The sequence below is a fragment of the Columba livia genome, chromosome 9 (genome assembly GCF_036013475.1).
Source record: "Columba livia isolate bColLiv1 breed racing homer chromosome 9, bColLiv1.pat.W.v2, whole genome shotgun sequence".
Classification (NCBI taxonomy): domain Eukaryota; kingdom Metazoa; phylum Chordata; class Aves; order Columbiformes; family Columbidae; genus Columba; species Columba livia.
In genome coordinates this window covers 7,825,511-7,839,474 of record NC_088610.1, presented here as the reverse complement: position 1 = coordinate 7,839,474, position 13,964 = coordinate 7,825,511, and the positions used below count along the sequence as shown (strand labels likewise).

At 40.8% G+C, this 13,964-nt stretch overlaps 1 protein-coding gene across 1 annotated transcript in view; it reads right to left on the bottom strand.

The window, feature by feature from the left end:
- Positions 1-1,270: 1,270 nt before the first annotated feature.
- Positions 1,271-13,964, bottom strand: part of LOC102096552 (IgGFc-binding protein-like) — a 72,879-nt gene continuing 60,185 nt past the window's right edge. The window contains exons 92-105 of the mRNA XM_065073226.1: positions 13,553-13,677; positions 12,611-12,879; positions 11,074-11,282; positions 10,524-10,665; positions 9,073-9,323; positions 8,345-8,474; positions 7,887-8,055; positions 6,508-6,684; positions 4,972-5,102; positions 3,856-4,055; positions 2,762-2,900; positions 2,331-2,459; positions 1,867-1,978; positions 1,271-1,518 (exon numbers count right to left, since the gene is read on the bottom strand). Of these exons, the coding sequence (XP_064929298.1) occupies positions 1,389-1,518; positions 1,867-1,978; positions 2,331-2,459; positions 2,762-2,900; positions 3,856-4,055; positions 4,972-5,102; positions 6,508-6,684; positions 7,887-8,055; positions 8,345-8,474; positions 9,073-9,323; positions 10,524-10,665; positions 11,074-11,282; positions 12,611-12,879; positions 13,553-13,677 (2,313 nt within the window). The 3' untranslated portion in view covers positions 1,271-1,388. The remainder of the gene's footprint in view (positions 1,519-1,866; positions 1,979-2,330; positions 2,460-2,761; positions 2,901-3,855; positions 4,056-4,971; positions 5,103-6,507; positions 6,685-7,886; positions 8,056-8,344; positions 8,475-9,072; positions 9,324-10,523; positions 10,666-11,073; positions 11,283-12,610; positions 12,880-13,552; positions 13,678-13,964) is intronic.

Sequence of the window (13,964 nt, the reverse complement as noted above, 5' to 3'; positions counted from 1 at the left end):
ACTGAACAATCAGGAAAGATTCTTTTGTAATTGCGGTGTAATTCCAGCATAAGGTTGGCAGTTCATTTGCGCACGAGTGGGCCTCTCACGCTGATTCATTGTCATTATGTGATGAGGCTGGAAGCCCCTTTCTATTGACATCCTCTCCAAAATAGCTGTACTGTGCATATAAGGACAGCTGGCGTGTTACTGAATGGAACTTTAATGCCTTTTAAATGCCTTTTATCTACCTAACTGTTCACGGAGGTTACAAATACTTTTCTGGTTAACAGCACATGTGAATTTATGGATAAAAGGGAAAGGGAAGGGTGAAAGGGCAAGTAAATAATAACCAGCATTATGACAGAAACCACAGGAAGCCCACACTGTTCTGCACTGTAATCAAATGCGAACCTGCAAAGAACTGGAAAAGCATCAGAGAAATCTTAACGATGCATTATTTTTGTCTCAGAGCTTTGCTTATGGCACTGGAAATTCATTCAGGGCTTGTTCAAGGCCCAGGCAGTGCCTTGGTCCCCTGAGCCTTGTGAGCGGTCTTTCATGGAATGGGTGTCTCATGTGCTGTGTGTTATTAGGCCTTGCCACAAAAACCACCTTTGATCTTCTGCTGTAAGGGGGTCCACAGCATGGTCCAGGACTGAGCTGGTGCAGATTTGTACCCACGTTCATCAGTGTAGCAGCTTCAGAGTTTGCGAAGGCCCCAAGGAGAGTTTATGACAGGATCTCATTCTTCAGAAAGTTTTTGAGTTGATGCTCTTGCTTAGTGACTGCAGGCAGGGGGCTGATGACAACCCTACTTCTTATCCACTCCAACCTGGCAGCAAGTAGGCAGCTCTCTTTCAAACAATCACTTTATTTTCAGTCATCTTTGTTTACTATATCTATCACAAGATGAGCTCAGTGTCTTCTTGTATATTTCTCTCCCAAGTTGGACTTGTGTTGCCAGAAGAGGAGCAAGAACTGTGTCCAGTTCAGTCAGCAAATCCTCTCCCCATGGAAGGATTTAGGTAAGATTATCTCATGAAGACCTGCCTGGGATGCTATAATTAATTCTGATTGTATCAGTCTATGGTTTGTGTATCTATCACAGGTGTGGATGTGACCATGTGCAGCACAATTGTGCTGGAAAATTCTGTCTGGAATTTGGGGTTTTCAAACAACCTCTGAAGATGACACGGTCTCTAATGTGATTTAGGACATATTTCAGTTTGGGTCTATAACATGAGATCTGAGGGATATTTTAGATGAACGACTTCAAAGGTTTTTGGCAAATGCAATGATTTATTTATTAATATTACTTAAATACAATAAATTTGTAAAATACAAGAGCAGAAAGTAATACAAATAAATTGAAAAAATATTGCTAACTATGGGTAAGTATTTTGGGATTAATTTTGATCAAATGCGGTGTTCACGACGTAGCCATAATCTTGTGTGTGTACTCTATCATTCAATGCATCCCTGGACCATGCCAAAGAAGAATCCCTTGATATCGTAGCTGTAGCCGTCTTTCTTTTCCTTTTGTACAATGGGGGAAAAGAAAAGAAAAAAAACATCTTGAATTTCCATTCTTATCTACAGTTAGAGGTCAAAGAATGAACATGAGCATGAACAAAGCCAGATTTTTGGAGAAGCCCAATTTTTGTGACAGTGATGCATATGCTCTGTGTAAAGGAAATGGCATATGTTCATTTCTGAGAAAAAGCTAAGTTCTCCCTCACATTCCTCAAATGAGATCCTGAATGCTGTGGTTCCCTTCTGGCCCTGCAGGTATGTGACTAATGGGAGTTTTGAGGTTTACAGGTGCTCAAAGGGGTGTATGTGTTTTGATTCTGCTAAAGGTAGCAAAGCTGGGAAAAGCCTTACCTGTACAGGTAGACTGCAGAGGAGACCAGAATGACAATAACAACAACTCCTGCAACAACTCCAATGATGATGGCAGTTATATGGCTGTCAGAATCCTTTGTGGGAGTGTCAACTGAAGAAGAAATAAGAGCACTGTCAGTGAAAGCTGACTGTACTGGGAACAGAAGGCTTTTTTCAACCCTTGCCTGTCTGCTTGGTTTATACTGTGCTGTCTGACAAATGTCACCTTCTGGAGCGATGTCACACCTAGGTCCTGTATGCTCTGCATACATGGTGCTGCCTTCACATCTCCACTGGGGGATCCAACCCCTTCTGTCTGCTTGGGTGACCACAGGTGCTGACCCACTGGGTTACCGATTTACAGCATGGAAATGAAAAGCACGCTCAGTCTTCTCCATAATAACACCCTTTTTTGAAAGCACTCTGTGTAACGCAGATGGTGAAATCCAAAATAGTTTTATTACCTGTCCTTTCAATGTCACAGCTTTGTCCTGTGTACAGTTCTGAACATTCACAGTAGAATGGGACAGAGGTGCTGTTGGTTTCGGAGCAAACTCCATCATTCTTACAAGGATTTGGCATACATGGTCCACCTAGAACAAGGGAAGGAGAAACACTTCAGACTCTCAGACAACTCAACTCTGAGAGAACTGTCCTTGGTTAGATTACAGTGACTGCTAATGTTGGACATGCCTTGTATTTTAAGGCACAATACTCATACTTTACAACAGGAATAGGGTCAAGAAAAACTGTTTCTATGATGAAACATCCAAGAAAGATCCCCAATATGCTTATGAAAGGCTTTTCTTCTGTTCAGACTTTGTGGCAATTAGTGATGTCCCCAAGCAGTAAGTTAAGACTTTTTAGCATCAAAGACAATATGTGGTTGACTCACTCCTGTAGCATCCACGAGTGTAGTTTGAAATGCCACAGATTTTATCAGATCCACAAGAGTTTATAGTACAGGAGACAGTGGAGCTCTCTGTGCACCGGCATTCCTGAGAGCAGTCATCAATGGTGAATATTTCTCCAATCTGGAAGACAGCAGTTAAATGTTAGGAAAAAAAAAATCCAATAAAATCAGGCAGGAAAAAACACAAATGAACTGCTGGGGCACCCTGCCACTTTCTCTGATGCTTTCATGATGAATGGCAACAGGGCAGTTGTGGTTTGGAATTTTTAAAATGTTCAGTAGCTTTTACAAAACAGAAAGCAAGTATCTCACTAATCCAGCCTTTGAAACTCAAGAAGGCAAAAGAAGAGTCTGGGGTATGAGGTCCAAGCCCCAGGCTGGGCCTATGTGCAAACTAACAGTGTCTAACTGTTGCTGGAGATGAGTTGCAGATGCATCACATCATGACTCCAAGGCAATGTGGAAATGCCACGTGCCATTTTTTTGGTAAGTCTCACTTGTTCATTGTGTCTCTCTCCTCCCGTGGAAAAAAAAAAAAAAATCCTTACTGATTTAGGCCTTTTATACCAAATCTCAAGTGTTAAACCAGAAAGCTGCAAGATTACAAAGTTATTCTATCCTGCAGCCACAATGGAGGATTTTCTGTATTCCTCAGATTCCAGCTTGCTTGGGGCTCTCTTAACTCTACAGACTCTGCACCCTGTCTATACCACTCTTCACTGAGAGGGCTGACAGTGACTGACAGAATTTTGCTGTAACTGGCATATTGTAAACTTTAGAGACAATGAGGCTATTATTTACCATAATTAAGGCGACGAATTAACATGGAAGTCAGTGTATAATCATATAATTTCTCCAACTGCCTGCCTTGGGTATTCTGGCAGGTGGAGTTTCAGAGGAAACCAACTGATCTACTTTCTCTTCCTCCAGAGACCAGAATTTTATTTAAAAAAAAAGTTCTTTGTTCCTAATGCAAAATTACACACTGAGGAGAAGGAGATTGCAAAAAAAAAAAATAGCAGAAGAAAATATTTTTTGTTGCTGAGGGAGCTGTCTGACCCACAAAGAGACTGTACCTCATAGTATTTGTCAAGGTACGTGCAGCCACATTGCTTGTAAGGCACACAGTCAGAACCACTGAGAATGTAGCCAGGGAGACATTCACAGCCTTCAACACACGGTGATTCACACTCGGAGGGGCTGGTGAAGTCCATGCAGGATGCTGGGCATGCGGACATGCATGAGCTGTAGTTGCTGTTGGCAGGACAGGACAAAGCTGTAAAAACAGGGAGAGTCCAGTTATAGCAGACTGCTGTGCATTACTTACCCAACACCCTTTGATACCCAGAGGATGTTCCCATTTTGTAAGAGGCAATATGATGAACGCTCATACACAGAGCTGCAGACATATATATGATAGTGCTGAAGTTGTACGTAAAACACTTAGAAATCAGGGAATGCATCGTCACAGCTATTTGGATGCTGTCCTCTTGGTCCTGTGTTCACTGATCTCAAATAACTTCTCACAGATCCAAGGTAGCCAACCCTGCAAGTACCACACCTGTTTCACAGTGCTGGGAACTGTGTTTCACCAGGAACACAAAGTCATCTAACCATGGGTGACACAAGGGTAGTATGGTTTGATGAATCTCCCAACTTGAAAATAAAGTATTAGGAAAAAAAAGTTTGAGATTATTACAACTATTATTTCAGCATTTTTCTAGTCTGAAAGATTTGAGATTTTTGGCAGAATCTTTGAATCTTTTCTTATTTTGAAATTTTGCAGACAAAAAAATGAATTAGTAGATTTGTGTTGATTTAAAAAGAGATTGAAATGAAATGTTTTGAAGTTTTTCCTTAGATTTGTGGCTTCCAAAACTTTTACTTCTTAGCCCAGTTTGGTATGAGGACTTTTTTTGTCTTGCAAAACTTCTGACGACAGGCGAGCTGACTGCTCTGCTCATCTGTAACAAGTAGTTTTCTAAGCTGGGGGGTCTAAATGCAAAAGTCAGCATAGGACACAGAAGAGCGAGTGTGCATGCTAAACTGTGAACAGTGACTGAAGTGTGCATCAACATGCTTTTACTCCCTGAGAAGCTTTGATATATGGTGCTTCTAGGAAAAGCCTCAAATCTCAGATTTTGAGAGTCCTTTAGGCAGAAACTGTGCTTTCTGGCTCTTCCTGTGCTTACCACAAACTGTCTGTTGCCTCCAGCCATCCATCCTGACTTCTTGCTGCTGACAATCCAGCACGTACGCCTCCAGACTGCGACACAGGACAGCATCCTCATCTCCTTCCTCACACATATCAAACAGGCAGCTCCTGTGTGCAACACGAGAAAGTGTTCATTTCCAATACCTTTGTTATTGTTTCTTTTCAGCTGTTTTTCTGCATGACTCTGAGTTAGTTTTTGTTTTCCTGCATCTTGCTGACAGGAAAACAGAGTAATAAAAAAAATCCCAGCCACATGACTGAGAAGATCAGGTTGTTTGTTGTGCAGCTGCTGCTAACATGCGAGGTATTAATGTATGAACAAGTGAAAACCAGGTACCTGACTGCTTGTCACAGTAAGTTATTCTTTGCTATCTACATCTGGTTTGGATTAGCATGGGTGCATCTTTCTTATAGAGCATTTTTTAGTGCTCTATAGATGGACCACATACTCTTTCAATGCGTGGGTGCCCTCCCCATGTCCATGTGCCTTGAATATTGAAACAGAATTCTGATTTACCCAGTATTTGTTTGCCAGTTTTACCTTTACAGCTTTGCTCATCATCTGAATATCTGGTTTTCAGAGGCACTGAAATCTGAGGTGAATGGGATCTGCAAGCCTGCAGTGCCTCAGAAAAATCAGGCAACCACTATGAAGGTAAAACAGGCTGCCTAAGCAAATTCTGGAGTGAGGAGAAAAGTAGGCTTATGTTAAGAATCAGCATATATACAGTGAATCCAGTGGTCCAGTTTATTTGTCTTAAGATACCTTCAAATTCTCACAGCCGAGAGAGACTTTGAAGTGGGCATTAGCTATCTTTAAACATTAATTACAACTATATGACTAGAGAAATCTGGCAGCTACTTGGCAGTTTTATGAATGATGGACAGATGAGTGTAGGGGTGAATCAACAGGCTTCACACAGCTCAAAATTGGGTGTGTAGGAATTCTATATGTAGGAGGACAGAGAAGCCTTGAAACACCTTGAAGAGAACTTCCTTGAAGATACTGGGTTAGTTACTCTTCACTAATCTGTTTTTTGCACTTCTCCATGAAAGAGTCAAGAAGTGTCACTGACAGCTTCAGCTTTTGCGACTATAGCATCAAGACTAGATTTTAAGTAGCTGGAATTGCTGAAAGGAAACTAATAGAGCCAGATACCAAATTCTCACTGAATGTGGATGAGAACTGTAAAGACGCTGGAAATCCCAGCCTAGAGCTATAATGCTTAACACTGCTGCTTTTTCTGTGTAGGAAAAGAGGAACACTACTTTCTGGAGCTAACAGAAAACTGAAACTCTAAATAGAGGTAAAGACATATCATCACAATTATTTAAAAATAAATTTAAATATATCAATAATGGAATCACTGGGCCCAGTTCTCCAAAGACACTTACTATTCTCAATTAATTCCTATTAATAACCTGGAGACTGAAGGTGCAAAATTCTTGTTAGAAACTAGCAACAAAATGATTTTATAAATGGGGAGAACTACTGTCTGCAGTAGACACTTACGTGTAATAGAAGTCTGGTGAGACTGTAGAATGACAGTTTGCAAAAGGACCATCTGAGTCCATCAGGATTTGACATCTAGAGATTCTGCTTTCTTGCTTCAGCTGATCTTCATTGCAGCCTTGGAAGAGCCCTGTATCTAGTTCCTCCTCAGACTCCTCATCTGAACTGACATCTCGTCTGGAAATGAAGTCATTATGAAATCATCAGTTCTCTGTACATCCAGCATTCATGGTACTACTTTCTAAGTAACTCCACAAGAGTCCTTCTACCTTGTGGTGTAAGAGAATGCTTATTTCTCTTTCATGATTTATCCTGAATGGGAAGGAGGTGGATAAAGCAAATCAAAGATGTACTAGAACACTTCCTACCATCTCAGAGATTCGTGGTTATTTAAATCAAAATGGATAGCTGTAATTATCTTTTTGGAAATTCTGCATGACACAGGCTTCATCCAATGCCTCTTTCATCCAATCTATTCAGTAAAACTTGATAATTAGTCAGAATGATGCATCTGGAATAGGCCACTATTTCTTGGACATATGCTCGCTTTCACTAAACCGGCTGTACGCCTGAAGTGCCAGAATTATGTAGGCAGAACCTCCAGAGCCCTTTTATGCTCAACACTAACCGATGTGCTGCTTTCTACTATTCTAGCATGCAAGTTTTGCAGCCAGATTATATCCTGACAGCTAATACAATTCCATTTACTTGCTAAAAAAGTTCTGTGCTAGTGGCTAGGCAACCTCCAAAGGTCTTTCAAAGCAAATTGAGAAGGAAGGAAACTTATTTCCTTACCTGTTTCAATGTTCTGTATGGACTGATTAGCACAGAATTTGCCTGACCACAAATATCATGCTCATTTATACTCAAAAGAATTTCCTTACTTTTTGTATACTGGCAGAAAACACTAGGATAGCCATGAAAGTAAGGAAATTGAAGTCTTCCAGAACATTTTCTGTGAGGAACAGTGAACTCGACAGACTTCACAGCTACCTTCATGTTGCAGAGGGGTGATGACGCTGAACCAGGGTTTGCCCTCCCTCAGGCCCATCCAGCACAACATCATGTATTTATCTTTGTCAGGAACCAGGAGCTCGGCAAAAATCTTATCCCTGTGCCCTAGCAGTTGTAATGGTTGTGACTACTAAGGGGGAGAGTGAACTGGAGTAACGTGGTGATAGTTCAGGCCTCTTTTGGCTAGATAGAAGGGCACTGATAGTTCACCTTAGTGATGAGTGGGAAAAGTCTCTACACACAGACTAAGAGAAGAAGACAGACCTGAAATAAGACAGTAGTTATTCCTGGATATTAATTCTGGCTTAATTCACTCGCTTCCAGTGGCTGTGCTTGCCATGGATGTTAAATAACAAATAAGGTACCTGAAACGAGAGGTTGTTCTTTCCACAGGAACTTTCCAGCTGTTACCAAATGCATTCACATTCTTCACCTGAACACCATCTGGCTTTGTGAAGTCATTTCTAGATATCCCATCAAAGTTACCACACAAGCCTTCCACTCTGTTTCTGTAGGTGGTGGCCAGCTTTATATCTAAGGAAGTGCAGGAAGAAAAAAAAAGCCATTACACACAAATCTTTGCTTCTGAGTGTATGGAGAGGTGGAAAGCAGTGCCAAGTACCACATTTCATAATTCAGATCAAAGCTGGTCATGTGACATGGGCCTGATATGTCGGATATTAACACAGCCCAGAACACATGTGTTCATCCATGTATTTTCAGGACTGTTTCTGTGCCCTGCAACAAGAATCATTCCTTTGGAATGAGAACACTTTTTGAGACAGAGCATAAATATTCCTGTACATTGTTTAGCATCACTTACCTGCATTTTGATTGCCATCAAAGCTCAGGTATAAGCCAAAATCTGTCTGCAGGTAAATTCTTGTTGTCCTCCGATATATATGAATACCTTCATGAGGATAAGCAGGAGTTCTTACCCTCACACCATCCAACTAACGGGGAAAGGATAAGTTGAAATTAATAACATATAGGGCAAATTAAAATCTGTACAAGTCAGTGCTACAAATGAACACTCTAGTTTCATGACAAATATATCCATTTTATGGGATAAACTCAGTATTCAATTTTTTACAGTTAACAAAACAATGCTTTGAGGAAAGCGATCTGGACACAGTATTTGCATATAATACTAAGAGAGTTCTATTATTGAACTAAAATGTATATATGAACTCCATTTTCTCTCACCCACCAATAAAGAGGAAAGAAATGAAGTTTTCCTGACATAATTCAGACTTTTCCTTACCACTGATAAAAAATTGTATGGCTTTATTTTAAGTCTTTGGATATTTGGGATTTTATTCCTAAATCTCTATTCATGCATTTGTTTGAAATAGAGTTATATCCTTCATAGCTATAAAGAAAAAGACTCAACACAATTGAAAATCACATTTGTAGTTACCTCATAGCACTGCTGGAATAATACAGTTAGCTTTAATGCTTATGTTTTTCAGAACAGACATTTATTACTGGAAGATGTTTTACTCTAAGGGAGAGCCTTTCTCTGTGCTCTGCAATCAGTGAGAGACTTACCAGCACCTCCTTGTTCTGCCTGAATCGCACTGTGTGACCGTAAACATTGATGAGAACCTCTTTCAGGTAAGTAATGCGCTTATTTCGTGGAAGAGGATAGTTCACGCCTTCAACGCTGAATTGTGTCAGAGTATCAGGTAGGTCAGGGATGGTCTGAACCAGAATATATGTGAATCTCCCTTGAAAGTGGTGGACCAGATGATCGAAGGTGATATAGTGTGGATCGCCCATGATCTGGCATTTCCCAAAACCTAGAGGGGAAGAGCTTCATTACTCTCAAGTCTGAATGTGCATGTACCAGAGCCCAAGCATAGATTGTTTAAACATCAGTTAGATAAAAATGATTGCTGCTAGCACACAGGTCTCTTAGAATAAACATGGGTGCTCAGGCACCACCCTAGCGAATGGGCACTTGGAGAGATGGCCAGAGAAACTCACTCCTCTGCTGAGAACCAGTACGGGCCAACTGAACTGAAGCAGAACATCAGAGTTTATAGGCTTTATAGAGACTAAGCTGTGCACGTTGGACCTCTGCAGCGGAATGACTCTGCCACACAGTACAGCTTGCTGTGGGCTCTCAGAGATGTTGGTTTCACAGTTCTCAGTAATGCGTTGCTAAAAAATTATTGCAATGTCTAATTTTGGCTAGCTCACTGCTGTCATACTGATTTCTTCTGAGGTTACTAAATTGATCATTGGGTTCACCAGACCTAACAGTCAGATGCAGCAACTAGTGTCTAAGTATTCACCTTGACCACTGAGTGCAGAGCAAACCATTATCCCAGGACCAAGGCTCTCCTTAAGACTTCTGAGGTGTCTCTGCTGTGGTGTTTTGCCAAAGTGGAGTGGGGGGAAGCTGGATCTGCATTATGTTCTTGTACTAATCCTCAATACAGTAGGATTTATGCCATATTATTCTTCAAGTTGAAGTGTACAGTCATTAGGCAACAAGCTTTCTCCTAAACAATCAAATTTACCTAGATAATATAGGATTAACTTTGCATAGCCAAAGAAACTATTGGATGAAAATCACCAGGGTTCTCTGACTGGCCTATTACGTATCTCTTCAGACCTGCTCTGTCTTGTTTTGCCTTTAGTTTTTTTCTGTTCTCAAATCAACATGAAATAGAAAAAACAAGATAATTGCCAAAGGATTCACAGACGTATCTGAGCTTTGTTTGTTTGTTGATTTAAACTAGTCAGACTGCACTGTCAAATTTCTAGATGTAAGTAAATTTTTAAATTCTTGTTCCACTTTCCTATACGAATTCTTTGTCTTGTACTGGGACTTTCTATTCTGAGAACTAAAGTGTTTTTGTGATCAATAATGTTCAAATCAATAGCACTGCCAGAGGTGCCTTCTTTCCCTGTGGAAAAGAGTGGAAGCACCATGGAAGAAAGAACGGACACCCACGTCCTTCTCCACCAAGTGAAGACCTGCCCACGCATACCTGTTGGGTTGCACTTGTGTTTTCCATTTTTGATCCCGCAGACTTCATTAGAATCACAGCTATAGCTCTTACATTGGATCACACCGTTCTGCTGACACTCGCATCTGCTGGTGCAGTGTGGAGTTACCCAGGTCTCCCCAGCCTGCATGCAAATTGTGGTAGTAAAATGTTACCAAGGTGCTCAGCTTTGCAGTGCAATAGAAGTTCAATAACGAAGGTGTGGGGGCTGTCTAGTTGGCGATTCATCCCAGTCCACTTATCTTATTGTCTTTGAGATGAGAATTTGAACACAAAGCAGGACTAGGACAGGCTGCCTGAATAACTGATCAATTGATTAGTTTTGAGCATGCCTCAATTATGGCTTCAGGTGCAAAGAACCAAGTTTCTGCATCTCCTGTTACCTGAGCCTACAACTTCTACTAATCAGATTAAATGTATTTAAGAGGTAGACCCTGAAGATTTCTCTCTCCCTCTCTCATTCACATGTACAGGGAACCAACTTTCTACAAGTTTTCCAGTCAGAGATTTGCTCCACAAACAAGCTACTTACACTGTAGTAATTGTTGTCATCATCTCTGCAGCCACAATTGCTCAGAGGTACACAGTTGCCATTACTCAGCACATGATTATCATCACACTCACAGCCCTCTGTGCACTCTTCTGTCTTCTCACAAAGGGAAGAGGCAAAAATGTCATTGCATGTTGATGGGCAGGTGGAAACACAGTCCGTGTAATGGCTGTTGGGTGGACAGGCCAATGCTGTGTGGGTGAAGAGAATAGAACCAGCATTATTAAAAACATTTAGAAAGTGCACTGCAAACACGTGTGCCTGCCTGAAAGCTACAGCTTGGCCTATTAAATGGTAGTATAGAGTTGCCTTTTAATAGCTGATTTTGATCATCAACCAGTTCTGATTTTTTATAATTAAAAAGAAAACCACATCAGAAACAAAAACAACCAAGCAAAAAAAACCAAAACAAACAAACAACCACAAACCAACCAAACAAAAACCCATAAACAAACAAGCCAAACAAATACAAACCCCCTCAACAAAACCAAAACAGAAGACCCTTTCTGTAGCTGTTGATTCAGTTTGATTACAGGTGTGCCTGAACTGGTGGCAACCTGGTGCTAGATCATTCAGATTCAGTATTCCAGTTCAGCTGCAAATGCTTCTTTGGGCACTGGTGGAAATTTGATTCTTTAGGGCAAATTCCTTAGAATGTTCAACCCTCCAGTGATGCAAAACAGGGGTGTATCTAGCTTAACCACAGACATAAACACATGCAAGAACAACAGATGCGCATTGTCAGACTGAACATTCATCTGGCTCTATACCCTACTTCTGCCAGTGACTAGAAATGCAGAAGGGGACAGTTCAAGGCACACAGTAGCAGGACAAAGGGTTTGTCTGTTCAGTATTTTCCTCCTCTCTTGGCAAAGAGGCAACTAGGAATTTCTGATGGACCTATTCAACATTCATCTGGCTTGTTTTTTAATGAGTTAATTGTTTTTTCTCCACAATGTTATGTGTATGTAACGTTAAATTGCGAAAAAAAAACAAAGCAAAACAAAAAGGAACTTGCTATGTAATCTTTACCCATTTTTACATAATTTGTTTGTAGCTTTGTTGGATGGGTGGATTGAGGCATATACACTGGAAATAAATCTGAGAACATGACCCTCAAAAAGTAACTGGCTAAATTGCCAGTTTTCATTCAAAATACAGTGAGTGGCATTGAGCCCTGTGTCCTAACACAGTTTCCCACTTTATTTTAGTCTTCTGGTTATGTTATTTCTCTGATTGCTCATTGCAATATCTCATGGCACTCATTTGGCTGCTGAAGGCATTCTAACTCCACATGACTATCCATAACTTGTCTAGTCCGGAGTTCTCATTGGGTTTAGCTCAACCTGTACACAGTTCAGTGCAAAACCAAAATGATAAAATCATAAAAATATAATTGCATTTTGTGAGAATTTGGGTTTAATTTTCTTTTATATGATTTGTTCAACTAATACTGCAAGCTTGTTTTCATGCTACCAGCCACCCATGCTTCAATTTTTTCACTTGCTAGTACACTTACGACAGAATGTGCTGTTCCTCCATTTAATGGTGATCCCATAACTCCTGCAGGTGTCCACATAGACTTGAACTATGTCACAGAGCGTGGACTTCATGCCATCATACTGGCACATGTCATAGATGCAGCTCTCTATGAAGTCTTCAGGCTTGACTAGATTATGACATACTTCGAATTTGTCTGATTTTAGGACATTGCACTGGCTTTCAATGGCCGGTCTATTCTCAGCAGTGCAAGGAGGACTATCATCTTCTCTTAAGTCTGGTAAACAACTGCATGAAAGCACAGACACAACTGCATTTAAGTTTCAAAGGCATATATAGGACAGAGGCTGAAAATGAGAAATTTGTTTCTATTGAAAGGTATTATACAAATAACACTAGAGACTAAAGTCTTCTATCCATGAGTGAAAGATTAGGCAGAAATAGACCCACCTGGCAATCACCATGCTGTGTCTGACCCTCGTTACTCTCACTGAACTTGACCCTGACTAGAGGATTGACTTCTCAGCTTGACCTTGGACTTGTCTTGTCACTGCAGACTTGTGTGGTGATCTGAACTCTTGGCTGACCCTGGCTGGTGAGACCACTGTTCTCCTGGCTGTATCACACTTGGCTTCCTGTCCCCATGGGAGCAGCTGGCTCTTACTGTTCCCCAACACTATCATAATGATCTATGTGTTTTCCGTGTAAAATAAAGAGAGGCTATGCCACAGTGCAGACTGCTCCAAAGCCTAATTCCCCAAGTGTGCATGTAGATCAACAGAATGGCTGTGGTTTCCCTCTGTCCCATGCAGTGGTTTCCTGTGGTGACAGCTTTTTTTTTTTTGAGCTTTAAATTGAGTCTCATGTACATTTCTTATATGTTACAAAGTAGCAAACAGTCAAAACTACTGAAAGCAGACTGTTCCTGATGGAAGGTGGAAGGTATGAAAGTTACATTTACCCTGCATCACTGTCTTCCTCCACTTTCCAGCTATTTCCAAACTCTGTGGCACTGACGAGTGTACCATTGGGCAAGGACAGATCATCTTCACCATTATCATTGAAGTTACCACACATACCATGTACCTGCAAATGAACAAGAACCATATTCTAAGCACAATCTGTCCTACATCAGTTTCCCCCAATAGCTTCTTATTCATTGCCTATGAAATGATGTGACCAAATCACCACCGTCAACCAATCTTGTGTCAGACATTTCAGACATACTCACTAGTGTCTGACTGCACCCATGGAGAAATAAAATAGAAACTGCAGTAAATCTGTGGCTCCCTAAGGCTTTAAGACATTTAATTCTATAAGATGGATGTATTCCCCCAGCCAGGTCGTTTTCTGTAACTACCCCCTTGGAAAAG